Source organism: Chlorocebus sabaeus, chromosome 3 (genome assembly GCF_047675955.1).
Source record: "Chlorocebus sabaeus isolate Y175 chromosome 3, mChlSab1.0.hap1, whole genome shotgun sequence".
In the NCBI taxonomy this organism is placed as follows: domain Eukaryota; kingdom Metazoa; phylum Chordata; class Mammalia; order Primates; family Cercopithecidae; genus Chlorocebus; species Chlorocebus sabaeus.
The window spans coordinates 3,710,227-3,733,224 of record NC_132906.1 but is presented as its reverse complement, the minus strand read 5'-3'; the positions used below and the strand labels follow the sequence as shown (position 1 = coordinate 3,733,224).

Below are 22,998 nucleotides of genomic sequence, written 5' to 3'. Positions count from 1 at the left end.
CTATATATATAACAACAAGACATCAATACATCTATATCTATATACAACAACAAGACATCAATACATCTATATCTATATACAACAACAAGACATCAATACATCTATATCTATATACAACAACAAGACATCAATACATCTATATCTATACATAACAACAAGACATCAATACATCTATATCTACACATAACAACAAGACATCAATACATCTATATCTATATACAACAAGACATCAATACATCTATATCTATATACAACAACAAGACATCAATACATCTATATCTATACACAACAACAAGACATCAATGCATCTATATCTATACATAACAACAAGACATCAATGCATCTATATCTATACATAACAACAAGACATCAATACATCTATGTCTATACATAACAACAAGACATCAATACATCTATATCTATATACAACAACAAGACATCAATACATCTATATCTATATATAACAACAAGACATCAATACATCTATATCTATACATAACAACAAGACATCAATACATCTATATCTATACATAACAACAAGACATCAATACATCTATATCTATATACAACAACAAGACATCAATACATCTATATCTATACATAACAAGACATCAATACATCTATATACATAACAACAAGACATCAATACATCTATATCTATACACAACAACAAGACATCAATACATCTATATCTATATATAACAACAAGACATCAATACATCTATATCTATATATAACAAGACATCAATACATCTATATCTATACATAACAACAAGACATCAATACATCTATATCTATATACAACAACAAGACATCAATACATCTATATCTATATATAACAACAAGACATCAATACATCTATATCTATATATAACAAGACATCAATACATCTATATCTATACATAACAAGACATCAATACATCTATATCTATACATAACAACAAGACATCAATACATCTATATCTATATACAACAACAAGACATCAATACATCTATATCTATCTATAACAACAAGACCTCAATACATCTATATCTATCTATAACAACAAGACATCAATACATCTATATCTATATATAACAACAAGACATCAATACATCTATGTCTATATATAACAACAAGACATCAATACATCTATATCTATATATAACAAGACATCAATACATCTATATCTATATATAACAACAAGACAGATCAGGGGGGCAAGGCAGGAGGAGGGAATCAGTCAATACTATCTAAAATTGCTAAACCAAAAAATGTTTATTTTAAAACCAACAGAGGCCCGTATCTACCAAAAGTATCAAAATTAGGAGGCAGCAGAATCGCTTGAACCCGGGAGGTGGAGGTTGCAGTGAGCTGAGATCATGTCACTGCACCCTAGCCTGGTTGATAGAGTGAGACTCTGTCTCAAAAAAAAAAAAAAAAAAAAAAAGAGAAACCACCAGAGAAGCTAAAATATAGACTATAGATATCACTAAGATATCAAGTGATTAGAAAGAAAAAGGAAATGCAGCACACCTACCCAAAGAAGGAAAATAAAGGAAGCATTAAAAGAAACATGTCAGAATTGCATTGGCAGGAGTGAGGGCACTGGGTATTTTCATACACTGTAGGTAGGAATGTAAGTTAGAATAGCTTTTTTTTTTTTTTTTGAGGATAATTTGGAAATACCTATCAAAAAATTTAAGATCTCATACTCTTTGCAGCAATGTCATTTCTTCAACTTATCTTATGGATAGGCTTGTGTGGGTGTGACAAGGACATTTCACTATGGCATCATTTAACAGATAAACTAACAGCAGCTTACTGTCAGTTCAAAGGAACAGAGGCAGACCAAGGCAGGGAAGTGAGCTCTGGGTGTGGCCTAATGGGATGCATTTTCTGTAAAGAAATTAAAGTCAATAATAAAACTGATGAAAAGTCTGGGACCTTTAATATCCCCATGTGTGAGAAACTCCAAACGACGTCCATGGTCAGATACTTCCCCCATTGATGCTTCAGGCTCTCACTGGCTTGCCTCCTCTCTGCTCACGTACAACACAGCAGGAGATGCATGAAATAAGCTTTGTCATGTGTTTGCTGTGGATGACGACACCCATGAAAGAAAATGGGATAGAGCTTTACATACTACACTGGAAAGTATTCCAAGTTCTATTTTTATGAAAAATATATGTGTAAAAAATACACATCATTGATATAGTTTTATGTTAAATGAAATTGCGAGATGGTTTGAATGGTATGATTCCGTTTGTGCCACAGTAGGTTTATATATCCATACAGTTTACACGCATAAACTTCTAAGAGTGTGCATAAAAAATGCCTGGAAGGATACACAAGATCCTTACCTCTGGGGGTGGGCATAGTGAGGCAGGGGGCAAGACAGTATACTCTTTGCCCATTGTTACTATTTTTGAGGTGTTTTTATTTTAAAACAGGGAGTTTAGAAATTCATTTGTTCCCAATCATTTTAGTGTAATATTATGTAAACTTATATTCTATACTTAAATTTTCCAAGATAAATTGTTTCCTTGAATTTTGCCTGACACATATGAGTGTCATGGTCATTGGATAAGTTAGTAAATATTTTTAGGTTATAGTTTAGTAAACTAAGCTGTGCTATTAGCTTTACTGTGTTTCTTTTCCATAAAAATAAATATCATATGTTCATTATAATCTTAAGAAGGGTATAATTTTAATATGTAAAGTTTCTTTTTATTCTCCTTTATTTTGGGGTTGGTTTTTATTATCTGACAACAAAAGGGAATTGCTTTTATAACCAATTACAGTTTAGACGTCCTTGCCTTGGTAGTCGGTTCTGTGGGAGGTTTCTGCTCTGTTCAGTGGTGATGCGATTCTCTATGTCTGCCTGCCTATCTTTCCAGTTTTGGGGGCAGCAGTTTGCTCTGTGGCCTTGAATCTCTGCTGAGTCTAAGAAGATTCTTGATTTTCAGTTTGTTCAGCTTCCTGCTTGTTAGGATGGAGTGGTGACTTTTAACCTTCTCGTGTGCAGGAGTGGAAACCTCAAGCCTGGACCACTTCCTTTTATAATTTATTTTCTCCCCTCTTTCCTTGGTACTCCTTTCTCTTAGTTCTTCAGTAGCTCTGAACTGTTCTCTGTCTTCCTTCCCAATCCTCCCTCTGATAGTTCAGGGGTCTACCCTTTTACCTCTTCTCAGCCTGCATCGCCCGTCCCTTATGGCCCTGCCTCCCTCTATAGCTCTAACATCCAGACAGCGAAGTCTCCTTGTTCTCCTTAGCTTTGAGTCCTGAGTGTCTGGCATCTCATGGGCACTTCACAGTCGGTGTCTCCAAAACGGAGTCTATTTTCTGTGAGCCCACCGTCCTCCTCCCATCATTATACCTCACCCTCCTCTCTTCTCCCACAAACACACCCAGATTCCCCTCTTCCTTTTTTTGTGTTCATTGCGCTGGCTGATTCAGTGACTCTACCATCCCACTTATTTGTCCAAGCCAGAAACCTGAGTGTTATTCTAGATTGCTCTGTCTTTCTCATCACCCTCCAAATCCAGTCACTCACACAGTCCTGAGACGTTTGCATTTCAAAGGAAAAATACATTCATCCCTGACCCCACTGCCCTCTGTCAGAGTTCACCCTCTGAAGCCGGGAAGTCAGTCCTCCTGTCAGCCATCCCTGCCTCCTGCGTTCCACCCTCCACGCTGTCCACTGTGCAGCATTCCAGAAAACATCAGATGCTCCACTGCGGCCTACAGCAGCTCTCTCCCACATGGCATCTGTAAGCAATTCATTGAGAGTGTAGTCATAAAATACTAGAAATTCTATGTATATTTATTTTTCTTTATCTCAACTTATTAAAAGTCTCCTTTTTGCAGTGTGATAAAACAATACCACATGAGTATACTTTATAAATGTACTTACAGAAGGTTGAATACTCAAAAGTTATTTTAGTATGCATTGGTGAGGAAGCTTAGAGGCTGTGGCCTGTGGTGCATTGTCCCGGTTCCTCAGCTTAGTGGACCAGGCCCTCTGTTTTCTGGCCCCTGCCTGCCTTTTCCAGACTCTGCTCCCATTCTTTCTCCATTTATCCCTGCGTTGGTAACTGCTTTGTCTTTAACCACATCCTTTTTAGAAGTTACTGGGCTATTTTATGCCGTCCTACTTTAGTTACACCATCGCTTCCGCCCAGAATTCCTATTATGATTCCCATTTTCCATTCCTCATCCCAGCCCTGCCTTGCAAAGTCTGATTCTGTTTGTTTGTTTTTTTGAGATGGAGAATCTCACTCTGTCACCCAGGCTGGAGTGCAGTGGCGTGATCTCAGCTCACTGCAACCTCTGCCTCCTGGGTTCAAGCAATTCTCTGCCTCAGCCTCCCGAGTAGCTGGGATTACAGGCAGCCACCACCACATCCGGCTAATTTTTGTATTTTTAGTAGAGATGGGGTTTCACCGTATTGGCCAGACTGGTCTTGAACTCCTGATCTTGTGATCCACCACCTCAGCCTCCCAAAGTGCTGGGATTATAGGCGTGAGCCACAGCACCCGGCCAATTCTTTCTTAATTCCTATCCGAGAAGCTTTCCCTGGTGCTACTCTGCACTCCACAAGTAAAGTCATCACGCTCTCCTTTGCTCTCCCATTGTGCAGTGCTCATTCATTCATCCTTCAGCACTGCCTGTTGAGCGCCAGCTGTGTGCCCACTGCTGCAGGCCCAGGACACAGTGTAGTTGGTTCACTCCTCTGCCTCCTTCAGTGCCAGCTGCTTAGACACAAAGCCTCTTGATGCCTCTCCTCCAGCACCCCGCAGGTTTGCCGATGGCATGCTTAAGTGAGCGAACCAGGGAGCCAGGGCACTGGTCATGAATGTCTCTTTCAACACTAGGATTCTGTTTAATGAAAAATCAGTCAGAAATTAAGATGTAAATTTGTGGATGTCCATAGCCAAAGTCTCATTTGTTGTGCAATTTATGTTCACTTGCTAAACTCATTCATTTAGTAGTAACTATATTTGTATATATTTTATATATAACTTTGTAGGGACTCTTATTTTATGGAACGAAATGTTGTGCAGTTTTAGAATCACAAATAAAGCCAATTGAAAAAAAATGCATATTTTGGTAATCCCAAAAAGTAGATGTATAATGAAGACCTACAATATTCTAGAGCCATTATTTTTGGCTGTGGTTATATATTTTGGCTTGACTTAATGACTCAAATGTATTGTTTTGGTTTATGTTGGAATATATAGAACAGAAAAAGTTATTTTTGGGTGAAGAATAATTCACCTTACTAGTTATGTTGTCCTTAATTTAAGATATCTAACTATAAAACAGATAAATTAAGATCTTATTCTTTATATCGCAGGCATTTTTTTTCATAAATGAATATTTTACTGGATGAGAACTTTAAATTCACTTAATGTGCCTCGGGTTTTTATTCATTTAATATTTTTGTGATATAAGTCATGAGTTTCTAGAATATAACTCATGAGGTAAGAGTTACCATTATAACTGAAACTGGTCATATCTTGCATATAAGTATGTATACAGTGAGCAGTTGAGACAGTGCTTAACTGGGTTAGTAAAGGAGTAAATAAAATGGAAGGGACAAAGATTAGGGAATGATATGTCTACCTTAATTACTGACTTATGACTAACACTAGTAATAATCAGACTGTCATTCTGAAGGACACTGTCTGAAAACCCCTCAAATGATATAAATGTACTTTTATGTTTTGAATCCTTCTTTAGCTCCAGTGGTCTTAAGTATTAAATGGAAAGTTAATTGAATTTACCTTCAGAAATTGAAATAAACAAAGATGCTGTTGAACCTCTCTTCCTTCTCTTAGGTATAATATTGAGCCCAGCCTATATTGCCCGTTTTTCTCTCTTGGAGCATGCATGGAGGGCCTGAATATTTTGCTAAACAGACTATTGGGGATTTCATTATATGCAGAGCAGCCTGCAAAAGGAGAGGTGTGGAGTGAAGATGTCCGAAAACTGGTGAGCTCCCGCTCAGCCTGCAGTTGCATGCGTTAGCCTTTCGGTTTGGGAGTTGAGTCAACAGCAGTTTCATATTTACATTAACTTTGCCCTGAGTGAGTGTGTCCCCTGCCTTATTTCTGCTTCACAAAAATAATCCAAATTGCACTTTTGATTTAGGACACTGTATAAAGGATCTAAACCTAAAACAGAGTTTTCTAAAAAAATTGTTTGGAACTTGATAGAAGGTTGAATATATATACACCTTCATATATCCACAAATTCTAGTTAGAGGAAAATTGGCCATTACTTTATATGTACCTTCAGTGCTGTGTGTCCCTTTTGGTTAATTCCCAAATCCATTGCGTGAGTGACCTTTTTTCTTTCCAGCCCCCATCCCATGTTGTAGGGGCTTATATTTGCATCAGATATTAATTTACGTCCTGTGTTCTGATTTATTTAACTTCTTTGATAATAACTTCAAACCTGGCAATCATCTTTCTCCTGTGAAGGCCCACTTTATTTGAGTCATGAATATTTTAAATATTTCCTCATAGGATTTGAGGCTTTGTTGACCTGTGTTTGTCACTAAGGCATTGTATTGTTTTGTTGTTTGATTTTTGCTAGCATGCTTACCACACTGCTTTCTTCACTATATTTTAAGAAATGTAAACAATCTCATTGTCTCTCGGCCACGTCTTAGAGTGGAGAGTAGGTGTGGTGGTGGGATTGAAAGGAGAGTCAGGGTGGGAGGACGTTCATCACTGCATTGATTTACTTCAATATCTGTATTACAAACTTCCAAAAAAGATAGAGATTGATAAAATGCTGAGCTGTAATAAAAAGAAAAGCTTATAAGAGGAGACTGAGAGGACAAAATGCGGGTGATGAAGAGGTTTCCTCAGAACTGCAGAATGTGCACTCCACCGGCGTCCAGCCCTGCTGTCAGTTGCTTTCACTTCTGTATCCCAAGTGTCCTGAACAGTTCCTGGCACCAAGTAGGTGCTTCATAGATGTTTGATGAACAATGAATATATACTTGCAGGTAATTTAAAGCACAAAATCGGGGTTCTCTTTGATGGAATCATTAAATTCTGAAAGAACAAAGAAGGCAAGATGGAGAGGAGCGGTTGAGTCTCTCCTGTGAGCTCTGCCTCTTGGAGAGGGGATAGATAGTGACATTGCTGATTTTTAACTCAAGCTGGGAGCTGCATTGTGGTGTTTTCAAATTCGAGGGTTATCATGACATTCCAGGATTTGAAGGAAAAATACTTTTGCTCCTAAAATTGTCCAGCCAGCACTTCTTCTCAACTCTTGTGGTGGTTAGTAAAGGTGTTGTAGAGGACAGGCAGTCAGGACAGAAGGCCCTCATGAGGAGGACTTCCTCTCCTGGACACAGAATTCCAAAACCAAAATCATTCAAGAGATGGAGCAGAAGAGGATGCGGGGAAAAGAGAATCTATCCCGAGACAATATGGGATGTCGAATGTAATTAAAGTGTCTATATGTGTGGCTGTGGATGTCTAATATACAGATTCTTGTGTTAGGGATTTTAGAGAATCGGATGGCCTAATTTACCACCAAATTAAATTTTTTTTTTCTAGGCTGTCGTTCATGAATCTGAGGGATTGTTGGGGTACATTTACTGTGATTTTTTTCAGCGAGCAGACAAGCCACATCAGGTGATCCTTTCTTTATAAACTGTTCTCTCTAGAACTGATCAGCATTTCTTTTGTATTAATGTGAACTTTGTATCATTTTTTAAATTCCATGATATTTAAAAGTTATTAATGATGGTTACCAAATATATACATTTGAAATTAAGATAGCATTTTAAAATGAAAAAGTTTATGGAAATAATTACATCAGTCTGTATTTGTCACTTTTATCTGGGTCATGGTATTAATTATAGTAATAATGACAGCTGACATTTTATGAATCCTTATTTGTGCCAACCAGTGCACTGAGTCCATTATACACATCAGCCTTTTAGTGTTCACCTCAACGTTTTGACTAGGTACTCACGTTATGAGGAAAATGAAGCCAGAGAGGTTAAGCTACTTGGTCAGAAGTGCTAGGACTTGAAGACATACCTCCCGATCAGATCCCCAACTTTTAACTCTTTTCCATACTAGACAATGAACCTATTCTAAAACTGCAGAAGATATTCCGTGTGGAAACCTTACCAACCACCAAGTAGCTCCTTATGTGGAAGACTTGAGGCAGCTCATCTCCTTTTCTGTAGCGCTGGCTGACTTTGGCAGCCAGTCAGCTTTAGCAGTTTCATGTAGCTTGATGGGAAATGTCAAGAGTTTAGGTTATAAGTTATAACAGAAATAACGTATCTTATGTTTGAATAGTGATTCACAATTTCCAAAGCACAGATTTTAACAGATGTGAGCTTATGAATTCTGGACAGCCACTGTGGGATTTGACAAGGAAGCATTTTAGAGATGAGGCTTGCACAGGCAAATTCTTTTCCAAGATGATTTGGCTAGTAGGTGTGAAAGGTAGGAACGGGGTGCAGGTCACCAGACTCTGCGGCCAGTGTTCTTCCTCTTTGCTTAAATGGGTGGGTGGTGGAGACTCAACTTAGTGATTAGGAGCCCTGGCTCCTAATAGTCAGCCTGGGTTCAGATCCAAGGTGCGGCAATTCTAGCTAGGTGTCCTTGGACATATTTAATAATTCTAAGACTAGTTTTAGTTTTATCATCTGAAAAGTGAGATAGCTGCTACAGAGGGTTGTTGTGGAGAATAAGTGATACAGTGTATGTGAGTCTCAGTGTAGTGCCTATTTCAGAGTAAGTTACTCTGGATCCGGATCCCTTGCTTTACACTACTTTAGATCCCATCTCGTTCAACTGATAAAAGTCAAGAGAGGCTGGGTGTGGTGGCTCAGGCCTGTAATCCCGAGGCTGGCGGATCACTTCAGCCCAGGAGTTCAAGACCAGCCCTGGCAACATAGTAAGACTCCCATCTCTACAAAAAAATCTAAAAACTTAGCTGGGTGTGGTGGAGCACACTGTAGTCGCAGCCAGTCAGTAGGCCGAAGCAGGAGGATGGCTTGGAGGTCCAGGCTGCAGTGAACTGTGATCACAACACTGTGCTCCAGCCTGGGCAACACAGCAAGACCCTATCTTAAAAAATGAAAAAAAAAAAAATAGCCAAGAGACACGGAAAGTACTTACTAGTTCATTATCTGACACATAGTAGGGACTCAGAATAAATGTTAGTGTCCCTTCCTAAGCTCTTTGCTGACTTTGTTTCCAGCATCTGGCACAGCATCATTTCAATGCATATTTTGGGACCAAATTAATGAATTAATCCATATAAACTGAATGTGTTCTTGATGTTTTAAAAAATTAAAATTTTAGCAGAATAAAAAATGTCAAGAAAAGGTGTATATATGTACATAGATAGAATAAGAATATAATTAAAGTTTGCACTCACACATTTTGGTGAAATTTTATATTCATTAAGACTGTTTTACTCTTCACATTACCAAATACTTTCTTTTCCTTTTATGTTTTCCGATTCTTAAAGGATTGCCACTTCACTATCCGTGGAGGCAGACTAAAGGAAGACGGAGACTATCAACTCCCAGTTGTAGTTCTTATGCTGAATCTTCCCCGTTCCTCAAGGAGTTCTCCAACTTTGCTAACTCCTGGCATGATGGAAAATCTTTTCCATGAAATGGGACATGCCATGCATTCAATGCTAGGACGTACTCGTTACCAACACGTCACTGGTGAGCCATGAGGAGGGCTTTTATTTACTACAATTCTTTACAAACATGCATTTTCTTTTAAATTGGGAAAGGGGCTTTTCATTTGGAAAATGTGATCATTTTACCATGTCCTGTGGTCTTTATCACAGATTGCCTCATCCTATCCTCCCCGTAGTTGTGCAGCCTGATCTTCCAGTGCTTTTTTCCATGCTTGCTAACAGCTTTCACCAGGGAATAATCTCAGTTGTCTTTCAAGTTTGTCCCTTTTTACATTTTACAGTGTTTTATATTGAATTTAAGTTTGTGGCTATGTGTGTGTGAATAAAAAGGTATCTCCTTAATACCTTCCACAGAGTTAATAAGTCAGTGAATGGTCTCTATATTCAAAATCAGAAAACAAAGCATGCTTAAAAAGTATGATGAAGTCCTTTTAGCTTTTAATTTAAATAAAGCATGCTTAAAAAGTATGATGAAGTCCTTTTAATCTTTCCCCTGTATAAAATCATAATTCTGCTTTGTAGTTTTTATGCTGCTAAATATGTGGCCATATTTTATGATATTACAGACTTTCCTCTTCGTTGTCTTATCCTTAAGTCTTAAGCTTCCTATCACATATGGTCAGCATTAGACCACTAGTGAATCGTTGGTATCCAGCTTTTATTAATTAACTTTACACACAGTATTTTGGACAAGGAGAAGGCATTGAAAAGACTGTAGGTGGGCTGAACAGAATCATTAAATGTCATCTAAATTTCTTACAGGATTTGTTACTTTAAGTAATTTTGAGTTTAAAATATTTCTTTTCCTCACTGAGAATTGACTTTGTTACAAAAAGCGATAAATGAATAAAATAAAGTACTTGTAAAACAAAGGAAGGATAAAAGTATTAGGTAATGGAATTTAGTGAATTAAATACAAACGCTATATTAATATTAGAAATGTTTTACTTTGTTTCATGTATAGCCAGCATAGCTGAAGACAGGTTTGTTTGTAAAAGGTGTGAGCCATTGCTTTATAAGGTGTTTTGGCAGCTGTGCAAATATTTTGTTTTAATTTTGATATAAAGGAAAATATATAGGATTATAATAAACTTTTCTGCAAATATGTACAGTAAATTTATAGAAGAAAAATATTGATTTAATGAATTAAAACTTATAGTTCATCAGAAGTACAAATAAAAGTTTTAAAGGGTACATAAAAAGTAAGATAAATATATCGATTTGATTCATGCCAACTTTTTTTTTTTTCTTGTTTTAGGGACCAGGTGCCCTACTGATTTTGCTGAGGTTCCTTCTATTCTGATGGAGTACTTTGCAAATGATTATCGAGTAGTTAACCAATTTGCCAGACATTATCAGACTGGACAGGTAGGTACAGTAATCTTGTCATATTGTCCTTTGGGTTGTGATAGTTGGCGTTTATGACATCCTGGATAAGTTGAACTCTTCTTGCTTTTTCAGAACTCACCCTCTGTTAGTAACGAACCTTTTATTGCTTCTTTTCTTCCTGATTCCCTATCTTTTCTTTTGCCAGCCTATTAAATCATAGTCTTAGCATGTAGTCATGTGTTGAAAAATAGCTACCCTTTATTATATGCCTGGTAATCTACCATTTAGTCCCCATAACCACCCCACAAGGAAAACACTTTATCCGCATTTTCCAGATGAAGAAACAAGCTCTGTAGTAGATTAGGCATTCCAACGTGTCTCAATTCTAAAAAGCCTTTGCTTCTGAATATTTATTTTCTTGGTCTGAATTTTTATATTGTCTCATTAAACTAAACGGCATGCCATGTTTTGCCAGTATGCTTAGCATCTCTGTGATGCTTAGTCTGAAAAGTCCTTAATTTTAAGGCTTAAATTTCAATGATGCATTCTAATATTAAAGATTTTTAAATTAAAGTGTGAGGTACCTTACACTAAGTTAGCTGTAAGTTGTACATTGTGCTGTTTACTGTCCATGTGTACATTGGAAGATGCATTCTTTCCCTTTCCTTGGAATTCTGATTATACTGGAACCGTATTATATGAGGTGATATTTTTCCCTCTCAGACTGTATGTACCCCCGGTACAAATGTAAATTGTATTCATCTGTGAATCCTTAGCACCTAGAATCTTGTTTCACACACACACACAAAAACACTAAAAGAAATTAAATGAGGGGATGAATAGAAACAAAAGGACCTTAACCACCTTTATTTGTGACTCTTCTTCTGATTATGTCTCCAGATGTGTAATATTATTTGGTCATTTCCTTTTTTTCTGGACTTTGTAGAACAATCAGTGATCTTCTGGCCAGGCACAGTGGCTCATGCCTGTAATCCCAGCACTTTGGGAGGCTGAGGCAGGTGGATCACTTGAGCTTGGGAGTTGGAGACCAGCCTGGTCAACATTGTGAAACCCTGTCTCTACTAAAAATGCGAAAGTTAGCCAGGTGTGGTGGCACATGCCTGTAGTCACAGCTACTCAGGCAGGAGAATCACTTGAACCTGGGAGGCAAAGGTTGCAGTGAGCCGAAATTGCGCCACTGGGCAACAGAGTCTCAGTCTGGGCAACAGAGTGAGACTGTTAAAAAAAAAAAAAAAAAAAAAAAGAATAATGAATCATATTCTGGATAAGTAATCTGAGTGACTCTTCAGCATCATATATTTCAGTTATTAAGGCGTCAATTTTGTGATCCCACTAACTACCCATCCGTTAATCTACAAAGAATTGTTCTGGGAATTACGTATACTTGGCCAATAACACAGAAAGGCATCCCCTGCCAAGTGATAGCAGAATCCCTGTCTGGCCATGTGCTTTGGGGGCTGGGAACGATTGGGAGTTCAGTGACTGCTCCCTGCCTGAGGTGCCTTAGAGCAGAGCCCCGCGCACAGGCAGGGCCAGGAGGGCTCCGCCTGGGGGACCTGGGGAGGCTGGGAGAGGAGTGCAGGAGGAAGGCGGGCTGGGAAAAATAGAGAAAGCGGCATTCCCCAGTCAGCTCTCAGCAGCACTCATCTGTTCCACTAAAAAACACTTACTGAGGACAGAGAGGCCCTTCAGTCAGAAAACCCTGAGTTTTACTATTGACCAGTCTCCATTCTCAGCATCCGAGAAACAACCAAGAATGAGTCAGGCAACATCCCATTGCCCGTGGTCTTTAATTCCGAGGGGACTGAGACGGAACCTGACCAGGGTGTTGACTGCTGGGGAGGCCTGGCCAGGAGCCGGGAGCTGAGGGCCGAGGAGGAGTCAGGGAAACACGGGCATGTGAGTGGGGTCTGCTGCTGCTGGGGCTGCGGAGCACAGCTGGGAGTTTGGATCCTAATGGAGGGGAAAGCCAGTAAAGGCCTTCAGGTGGGAATCACATTTTTACTCCCAGAGAATCACCCTGGTGTCAGGGAGGAAGCGGATTGCAGGGGATGAGGGCAGAGCCTGAGCAGCTTCCTGGAGAGGCGGCTCCGGCTCCGGGGGCTCGGCCCTCGCCCCTCACGCCGGGCGCGCGGCCTCTCTCCAGCCGTTCCTGCGGGGTGGCCTCAGCCCTGGCGCCCCAGCACCCCGCAGACAAGTACCCAGCTGGTGAGCGGTCAGGGTGGGAGGCAGGGGACGGAGCAGGCGGTATCCGCTTGCGAGGGTTCCGCAGGGTCAGGCCGGGGGAGGCGCCCCTTGGTGTGGGAGACCGGGGAGCCCCGGTGCCGCCGGGAGGGTTTCGGAGGAGTCGGAGGTTTCGGAGGTTTCGGAGGTCGCCGCCGCCAAAGTGAGAGTGCGTGGTGCAGGGCATGGGAGGACACACGTGCGGAAGTGACTGCACGGGAGGACCGGGAGCCTTGCCCGGTGGTGATGTTTTTGAAAAATCTGGAGTGCAAATTTACCACAAATACAAATGTCAGGTTTTTTTAAATTGCCATCTACTTATAGAACAACCAGGAGCAAAGAAGGGCTGGAGTCACTGCTCCAAGTGTGATGTAAGGTCCAAAAGGAGAGAGCTTCCCAGTGCCTGTCTTCTTACTAAATTCTTCTGTAACAAGATGCATTGTTGAACTAGATGCAAGAAAACAAGAATAAACCCAAAATCTAATCCAAGAAAGATGAGATAGGAAGAAAGCACTAAGCTGCTTTGAATTAATTTAAGTTTCAAATACAGAAGACAGGATCCAGTGCCCTTAAGGGACTTACAGACGTAGTCTCTAAAGAATCTACAATTTTGTGATTCTCATGGAGAATGGAAAGCGCGCCCAAAGGCAAGAGACATGTAAATACTTTGAGCTTCTCAAGGGCTTGCCTCTTCTTGTCGCTCATGAAGGCACCAAGGAGGTTTTTTATTTATGTATTTATTTTTTAATTTTGAGGGCTGTCTTAGCCTTAAGGATAAGAAGTTAATTCTCTGAAATCCAAGTCTTTGTAAATAAATGACATTTAATCTCACAGGGAAAAAATAACAGGGTTGCCTGTTTATGCCTAATTTCTTATCCTGCTGCATTTCAGGAAAGGATTTTTTTAACATTATGAAGTATATTCCAGAGAGGTGTCAGATAGAGGATAATCAGTGACTTATTAACACCTGCAAGTATTTTATCAGAACTGTATCATAGCATAGACAATGAATTCCTTGTGGTGGAAGAATTAGAAGTATGCTTATCAGATTTGCAGGTGCCATGCAGCTATCGGAGATAACAAACACCAGAGGTGCTCATTCAAGATTCAGAACGTCTTGACAAGCTACAACATCAAAACTGAAGTAGAATTTATTGTAAATTAATCTTAAAATCAGTACCACAGGTATAGAAGAGTACAGATTTGGTTGCAGTTCAGGTGTTTAGACATAATAAACTTAATATAGATCAACAGTCTGATGGGTTTTCCCATAAATCTCCTTCAATTTTAGGCTACCTTAGTGGAGCTGTGGTACCTAAGAACCCAAAGGTCATTGTTTCTCTTCTCAGTGCTTGTAGATTTTGACCTTCAGCGTAACTTCTTGGCCATTGCTCCAAATTAGCACAGAATTATCTATAGGTGTCCCCATTCTCCTGGAAGCATGATTGTTGTCCTTCAGAATTATCTATAGGTGGCCTCATTCTCCTGGAAGCAGGATTCTTGTCCTTCAGAATTATCTATAGGTGTCCTCATTCTCCTGGAAGCATGATTCTTGTCCTTCCTAAACCTTTCTAAGATGCAACTTTCTTTTTTTTAATGTTTTGATCATTCTGAAAGTGGGATGCCCTTGTTAGTTACCTATTTATATTTAATAGCTGTATTAGTCTGTTCTCTGTTCCTCAGAATACCTGAAAATGGATAATTTATAAAGAAAATGAATCTGTTTTTTACAGTTATGGAGGCTGAGAAGTCCAAGGTCAAGGGGCCATATCTGATGAGCACCTTCCTACTGGTGGGGACTCTGCAGAGTCCCGAGGTGGCACAGGGCCTCACATGGTGAGGGGACTGAGTGTGCTTGCATGCTAGCTCAGGTCTCTCTTTCTCTTCTTGTAAAGCCACCAGTCCCACTCCCACGATCATCTCTTAATCCATTATAATCAATGGATCCATTTATGAGGGCAGAGCCCTCATGAGCCAGTGATCTCTCAGTACTGCCCCACTGGGGCTTAAATTTCAACCTGGGTTTTGGAGGGGACAGATATTCCAGCTATAGCAGTGGCCTAGTGTGCTCTCTCCCCAAATCTGTCATAAAATCACAGTGGCTCTTTACAAATATTGGGTTCTTAGAATCAAGGAAAGAAGGCAGTCTAAGTCCTTATACCCAGCATTGGAAATGCTAAGCACCCTCATTGTGCAGTCTAACCGGCCCCTGGACCCCTGCTGTGGTTAGAATGTGGTTCGCTCCACCGAAACTTATGTTAAGACTTGGTCCTCAATGTGGTGGTACTGGCAGGTGGTGCGTTTGAGATGTGATTAAGTCCTTTAGATGGAGTAATATCTCTCTCTGGAAGCTGGGTTAGTTCTCTGTGGAGTGGATTAGTTCTCATGGGAACAGATGAGTTCCCATGAGAGCAGGTTGTTACCAAGCGAGGTTGCCTCTTCTATTTTGCCCTTTACATATGCACTGGGTTCCCCTTCTATTTCTCTGCCATGCTTTGATGCAGCACAAGGCTCTCCCCAGAAGCTGCCAGATGTGCTGCCCAGTCTTGAAGTTCCTAGCCTACAGAATCGTAAGCTACACACGCTTCTGTTCTTTATGATTTACCCAGTCTCAGATATTCTGTTACAGCAACACGAAATGGACTAAGGTAATTCCCATCCCGACCCACCACCCCCACACCCGTGGGGGAAGCTAGGCTGTCTCCAATGCCCAGGTCATTTGGGTCCTCAGAGGTTTCCTCTTTCTCTCACTGTCCCCAGATCCTGATTCCTAATGGAGGCAGGATCTATTAGTCTGTGCCCTAGATTAGCAATTTCTTCACATCAGGTTTTAGGTAAATTTCTGAAAATGAGCAAAAGTCCAATACTTTTACCTTGCCTTTGCATTTCTAAGGTTGTGTTCCCGTCCCACTTTTTCAGACTGAATTTTCCCCAGGTGTGTGACTGCATGTGACCTAACTGACTTAGCCCAGCCCCTGGGTAGTCCAGATGCTTGGTTGCCCACCCTCTCCCCTGCTTCACAGTAGCTGCCTGTGTTCCCTTTTGTCCTCAATTCCTCAGTTTCCAACTAACTCCTCCACCCATACAGAAACTCCCACTGTCCTCATCTTTATCCACAATGCTTCTTTGTACTCAGCAGATTGCCTGGAGCTGGGCTGCCAGGCCCAGTATGTTTGATCCGTTTTGGAGGGCCTGTGTTACAGTGATGCTGATGAACTAGAAACCATCCTGAGGGGTGGCTCCTTCCTGCTTTAGTGTAAAATTGGAAACCACTTCTCATTAGGAGGGGTTTAAGAAAATATATTTTTAGACTAGAAAAATGAAACTCAAGTCTGTCATATGCTATTTGAAGGATACTATGTAAAGGAAGAAAGTCATTCCAGGAAAAGCAATATTACTAGGAATAGTGGAAGGGAGCTATAAAGAGGCTCATTTCAGTTCAGGAGATTCTTCTCATAAATGATGAGAGCAGGAAGAGATGCCTCTCCAAGTAATGAACTTCTCTTTTATTTAGTATTTAATGTTATAACACAGTATTTGTAGAAAGAACAGCTTGAAGCCATTCTCCAACCTAAGAAGTAAAACATTATTACCACATGCTCTTCTCGGAACCCACCTCTGCCCCGCTTGCCTCCCACAGGGAAGTACAGTGCTCAGTTCTTAATCAATTTTTTGCCACATTATTTATTCCTAAGAAGTGTGGTTTAGTTTTGTTTTTGAACTTTACAAAAATGGTATTTTGCTGTTTATAATCTTGTTATTTAAAAAAAAATTTATGCCTAAGATTCCTCTGTGTTGCATGTAGCTGCAGTGTATTTATTTTGATTCCAGATACTATTTCTTCATTTATATACTCATTCTCCTGTCGCGGGGCCCGCGGGTCCCTCCAGGTTTTTGCTAGTTCATGTGCTGCTGCTGTGAACATTCTTCCACTTTCCCCTGTATATCTGTGTACAAGATTGGAACTGCTGGATGCGTGAGGTGTGCGTGTCTTTACGTTTATGAGATAATGCCAAGTTGTTTTTCAAAATGTTTCTACTAATTTATACTCCTCTCAGCAATGGTTTCTATCGTGTAACATCCTCATTGACTTTTAATATTGTCAAAAGTTTTAATGTTGCCGATTTTGTAGTTATAAAATGAAATGCTATTGTGGTCTTAATTAGCAGCAGTGTTCTCTGATTACTTTTAAGGGTTTATTTATTTATTTATTTTCCTGTTTTGTTTTGTCTTATTTAGAGATAAGGTCTTGCTAGGTTGCCCAGGCTGGCCCCTCAAACTCCTGGGTTCAAGCAGTCCTCCTGCCTCAGCCACCCAGGTAGCTGGGACTACAGTCATGTGCCACTACACCTGGCTTACTTTCCATTTTTGTTTTCTGTCAGATGTCTTTTTGTCTCATGCTCATTTTCCTACTTGGAAATTTGTCTTTTTCTTACTGATTTTCAGAAATTCTTGGTAGTTGAAATAATAATCCTTTTTTAGGCATTTGTCTTGTCTCAGTTTATGGCTTGTGTTTTCACTTTCCTGTTAATATTATTGGATTTATCAATCTTTATAGTTAATAGTTTTCATGTATTTTTTTCTTTTTCTATTTTTCTTTTTTTGAGACAGAGTCTTGCTCTTTCACCCAGGCTTATAGGCATGCCACCATGCCCGGCCAATTTTTATGTTTTTTATAGAGACAGGGTCTCACTGTGTTGCCCAGGCTGGTCTCAAACTCCTGGCCTCAAGCGGTCCTCCCACCTCAGCCTCCCAAAGTTTTGGGATGACAGGCGTGAGCTACCATGCCCAGCCTCATCAGTTTTCTTCTAAACATTTTAATGTTTTCTTTTCCCTTTCAATTTTTAATCAAGTTGGAAATTCTTTCTGGGTTTAAGACAGGAATCCATTTTACTTTCTTCCCTGTGAATAGTGAACTGTCCCAACACCATTTATTAATTTACCTTTTCTTCAGTGCCATTACTCATGTACATGCAATTAATTGGTCTATCTGGTATTGATTCTTTGCAGTTTGTTAACGTTTATTTTATGGCTTCATGTGTTGTCAGTTTTTTAGAAATGTTCCATCTGTGCTTGAGTGGATTGTGTATTTATAATTGTTGGGTCTGCGGTTTCATACTAGTCTGGTAAGTCAACCTTTTAATTGTATTGTTTAGATCTTTGATATAACTAATTTTTTTGATATAGCAAAAATTTAGAGGTATAAATCTTCTACTATGAGAATGATAGATATATCATTTCCCCTTAGTTCTATCCATTTTTGCTCTCTGTATTTTGAGAATATTTTATTAGATGCATAAAAGCGTAGAGTTTCCCTGATGGGCAGTTCCTTTCTTCCTTATGTGTTATCCTCTTAATCTTTCTGTGTTTCTTGTTTTAAAATCTTTTTTTTTCCTGGTAATTTTACAACCCTAGCTACATTACTAATCACCAAATGTAGCCAATTTATTTTTGAGAGAACCTGATATTTTTTGTGTAGTTTTCTCCATTAGCCACTACACTAAAATGTTTGCTGCTCTGGTTGTCTTTCTCACTGAATATTTTTAAAACAATGTTACAGAAGTTAATACTCACTCTCATAATTTTTTCTTATTTAGTCCTGTCTGGCAGTCTGTGAAGTTGATGGCTGGTACCTTGCTGTCCACACTGTATGGACTTACTGTAGTTACTGTGATTCCTTACCCTGGCTACCTTAGACTCAGTCAGGGGAGGTAATTTTCCAAAGATCACGCAATAATAACGAGGGGGGCAGTAGATCTATTAGTTTCACCTTAGAATTTCCTTAAAGTTCAGTTAGAGTTGATCAAGTCAGTATTATAACATTGTGAGTATTTTCTTTTTCCAGGTATTTTCTAGTTAAAAATTCCTTCGTATGTGTCGCCTAAACTTCTGACAATGTGTCTCACAAAATGGAAGCCCCGTATCTACTTTAAGTGTTATTTTTAGAACAGTAAAATTCTAGTGCTTTCATTTTAGAATTTTTCTGTCCTGCATCATTATAAGATTTAGTTTCTCACCTTAGTTTGTGAAAGTCAGCCCAAGGCTAAAATTGCTTAAGCTCTGTTTCCAAGGAGACATACAGACTTGTAATAAATCTTCTCCTGTCATCCTCTTTCAAGAGATGTGAAAAAGAATCGAAGGTAAACATTACAGTGCAGCTAACATTAGATTAACTTTGGCAGGTTTAGGTTGTTTTGGAACTTTCTTACTTTCAGTGTTAATGCTTCTCAATTATGTCTAGACAAGAGCATTGAACAGGGAGGTAGAGATAGATCTGAGCCCGGACCCACCACCCATACACAGGTGACTTTAGACCAGTCATTGAACTTGTCTGAGACTTTTCTGCTCCTTTATATAAAATAAATGGAATAAATATTTCAAAATTAAAATTTAACAAGCCTCCATACCTGCCTAAAAACTTTTGGACAAATTTAGTAATGGACGCAAACTGTAAAACACAGTGTTATTGGCATATTTTTAGAAAAAATGGAAGTTTGATCCCTATCACACATTAAAATGTTTAGTATTGAACCCTGCAAAACTCAAAGCCATCTGACCTATGTTTCTTTAAGCCATCGGTGGGTCTGTGATAAAGTGTAAGCATTTTTAAAGATTTTTTAAATGTTAGATCATCTTATTTAGTTTGTTAGAAAACACTACTTAAAAGTAAGTGAAAAGTAGTATTTCCTGTGCATTTAGGCTTAAGATTTTGTCTCCTTGGGCCTAGCCAACATTTTTATTTTATTGATTATGTGCCATCTGGATTACTGGTTATATCAAAACAAGCTAGTTGAGACATGCAATCCAGTTGTTTTTCCCTTATAGACACGTGAGGAAATGCAGTGCCGTGACACACAGCTCGGGGTGGGATGGGATCAGCTGGGAAATCAGGCGGCTGCTTGGCAGCCTGGTGCCTGGCTTTATGCCTTCTTGTTTTGGATGACTTTGTTTCAACAAGTTTTCTGTCATTAGACCTCTCATGTGCCCAGGGGACATCAGCGATGGAGTGTTCTCTGCTTCAGGATGAGTTGAATTATTACAATAACAAAGACTTGTACCAGAGATTGTCTTAATTGTTAGTATGTATACAGCTTCTCATCACGGTATGTTTTCGCAATGGTCATAAGTAAAACGAGGTATTTTATCACAGTGACTTAGCTCTGTAAGAATTTGATACCAAACTTTTAATGTAATGTTATTTAAATTAGACTAGTGAGATTGTGAATGTTAGAGAATACTTAGCAAGTTTACGAGATTACATGCTTACAACTTAAACTCATGACAAAATATTCAGAGAATTCAGGTGATAACTATGTTTGCCAAACATTTGTATTTTTTGGTGTTATTTCTAGAATCATTCCAAATGCTGTGCTAGCTTCAAATAATAGGAAAGCTATTTTAAAAAATATTTCCATTCCTATGCATGGTTAACAAACACTGCCACTTTTGTTTATCCCCAGAATACAGTTGACCCCTTCCTCTCTTTGGTAAGGCAGTATAGCATAGGCTGTGGACAACGAATGCAGTGTTTGGCTCATATGAAGCACTCAGTAAGTTAGTTATTAATAGGGTGACAATACGATCTGTTGTCCAAGCCAAACCCCTTTTTTGATGAGAGAGGGATAGGGTCTCACTCTGTCGCCCAGCCTAGAGTGCAGTGGTGCAATCACAGCTCCCTGAAACCTCAAATTCTTGGGCTGAAGCAGTCCTCCTGCCTCAGCCTCCCAAGTAGCTAGGACTGCAGGGTCTGCCATCATGCCCAGCTAATTTTAAATTTTTTTGTAGAGATGGTGTCTCACTCTGTAGCCCAGCCTGTTCTCGAACATTCAGCCTCAAGCAATCCTCCAGCTTTGGCTTTCCAAAATGCAGGGATTATAGGCGTGAGCCCCCGTGCCTAGCTCCAAAGTGCTGTTAAGAAAGAAGGGAGTGCTATTATTGATCACACCAAGATAGCAGTTGTAACCTAGGACTGTCATGCCCACCTCCATGTGTGGTCACGCAAGCTGTGACAGCACTGAGAAAGTCAGATGTTTCAGATGCAGGGACCTGAATTTCTTCCATTTAGTTAATACATTTTAGAAGTTCATTGACTAATTTTCACCTTATTGAATCTTCATACTAATTTTGTGGCAGAGGTATTTTTATCCTCATTTTACAAATGAGAACATAGGATACTCTGAGATTTCTTTAGGCTAAGAGGCAGAAAAGAGTAGCAATAGAAAACACAGGATGCCTAACTCAGACCCAAGCCTCTGTCTTTCACACAGCGCTACCTCCTTATGGACCATTTTTCTGCTTGTCAAATTAGAACAATTTAAATTTGCTCATCTTTGTTTTTCAAGTCATTGTGATGACTATTTTTTTCTAAGTGAGGTGTGTCAAACTTTAACACAAAATCACCTGGGGATCTGGATAAAATGCAGATTTTGATTTAATGGATGTGAAGTGGGTTCAGGATTCTGTATTTCCAAGAAGCGCTCAGCACAGCTTGCAGTGAGCCGAGATTGTGCCACTGCACTCCAGCCTGGGTGACAGAGTCAGACTCCATCTCAAAAAAAAAGAAAAAAGAAGAAGTGCCCAGATGCTGCTGGTCTCTCCTTGCTTTGGGCTTCACATAGTTGGGTAATTACTGTTCTTACAATCCACATCGAGGAAAAAAAAAAAAAAAAAGAAAAGTTAAAATTCTGAGCAAGACACAGACTTTTATCTTCTTACTATAAGAAGGAGGCCGGTTTTATAGTCTTTCATTTTCCCTTTCTGGCCGTAAATGTGTTCTGGCATTAACAAACAGTAGAAGAAATGAGCACTGGGCGTCCTGTCCTGCACAGCTGTGTGTTTGGGTACACAAAGAGGGTGGCGCCCTCACTCCCTAGTGTCCTTTAAGGGGACCTTTCACACAGCAATGGCTGATTGTGTCTCACAGAGTCTAGTTGGGGCTCTAGAAATCTTACGTTTAAACCATTGGATGCATCATGGGCATAGGATGAATCAGTTAGCTAAATGCTCAAAATAGGAGCGTTTCGTTACCCAACTGTAGTTCAGCCTTGTGGGGTGGGGCAATGTGAGGCAACTACTCCAGGGCTTAAGTCAGTTCTTTTTAGTTTATAGGCAACTTTGGCATATTAGACAGGCTGCATTCTTTTATTGTAGTCATATAGTCACATCTTGAGTTTTTAGAAATAAACACAGGAATTGCTCTTTTAAATACAGTGGTCATTGTGGAAAAATTCAGGTTGGATTATTACAGTAAGCACATTAGGTGACTGTAGTTAATTATTGGCATATTGTATTCCAATTGTAGAAACAACATTGGTACCATTTTCCTATTTTACAAAACCACCCACGATGTTTGATCTCTGCATTTGAAATACCGCTGTTACGGTAGTACAAATGGCACCATTTATTGTTAGGGTAGTTGCCTTTCCAACACCGTAAATGATTACTCTCTTCTAAATTCCTTTATTGCTTTATTTGCACCTCTTGTGTGGCTCTTGGTGCGTTTTCCCATGCTTTATTAATTCTGAAATACATTTGGCCCTTCTGTGTCCGCACGGTCAACTCATGGTCATATTCACAAAGTGTAAGCGTAAATATTTTTAAAAGATAAATACAAACTTCACATTTGTCCATGTCAGGTCTTGCCATCTAATGTTTTTTTGGTCAAAAATACTTGGGAAAAAATAGTAATAATAACAACACAATTATTAAAATGCAAATAAAAAAGCAGTACAGTGTAACAACTA

The 22,998-nt window shown here is 39.4% G+C and overlaps 1 protein-coding gene across 3 annotated transcripts in view; it reads left to right on the top strand.

The window, feature by feature from the left end:
• Positions 1-22,998, top strand: part of MIPEP (mitochondrial intermediate peptidase) — a 210,248-nt gene that overhangs the window by 43,946 nt on the left and 143,304 nt on the right. For all 3 annotated transcript variants that reach the window (XR_005236554.2, XM_008021718.3, XM_037986909.2), the window contains exons 11-14: positions 5,824-5,977; positions 7,561-7,638; positions 9,500-9,704; positions 10,941-11,050. Coding sequence is in view for 2 of the 3 variants with exons in the window: in XM_008021718.3 (XP_008019909.3) it covers positions 5,824-5,977; positions 7,561-7,638; positions 9,500-9,704; positions 10,941-11,050 (547 nt within the window). In the remaining variant the exon portion in view is untranslated. The remainder of the gene's footprint in view (positions 1-5,823; positions 5,978-7,560; positions 7,639-9,499; positions 9,705-10,940; positions 11,051-22,998) is intronic.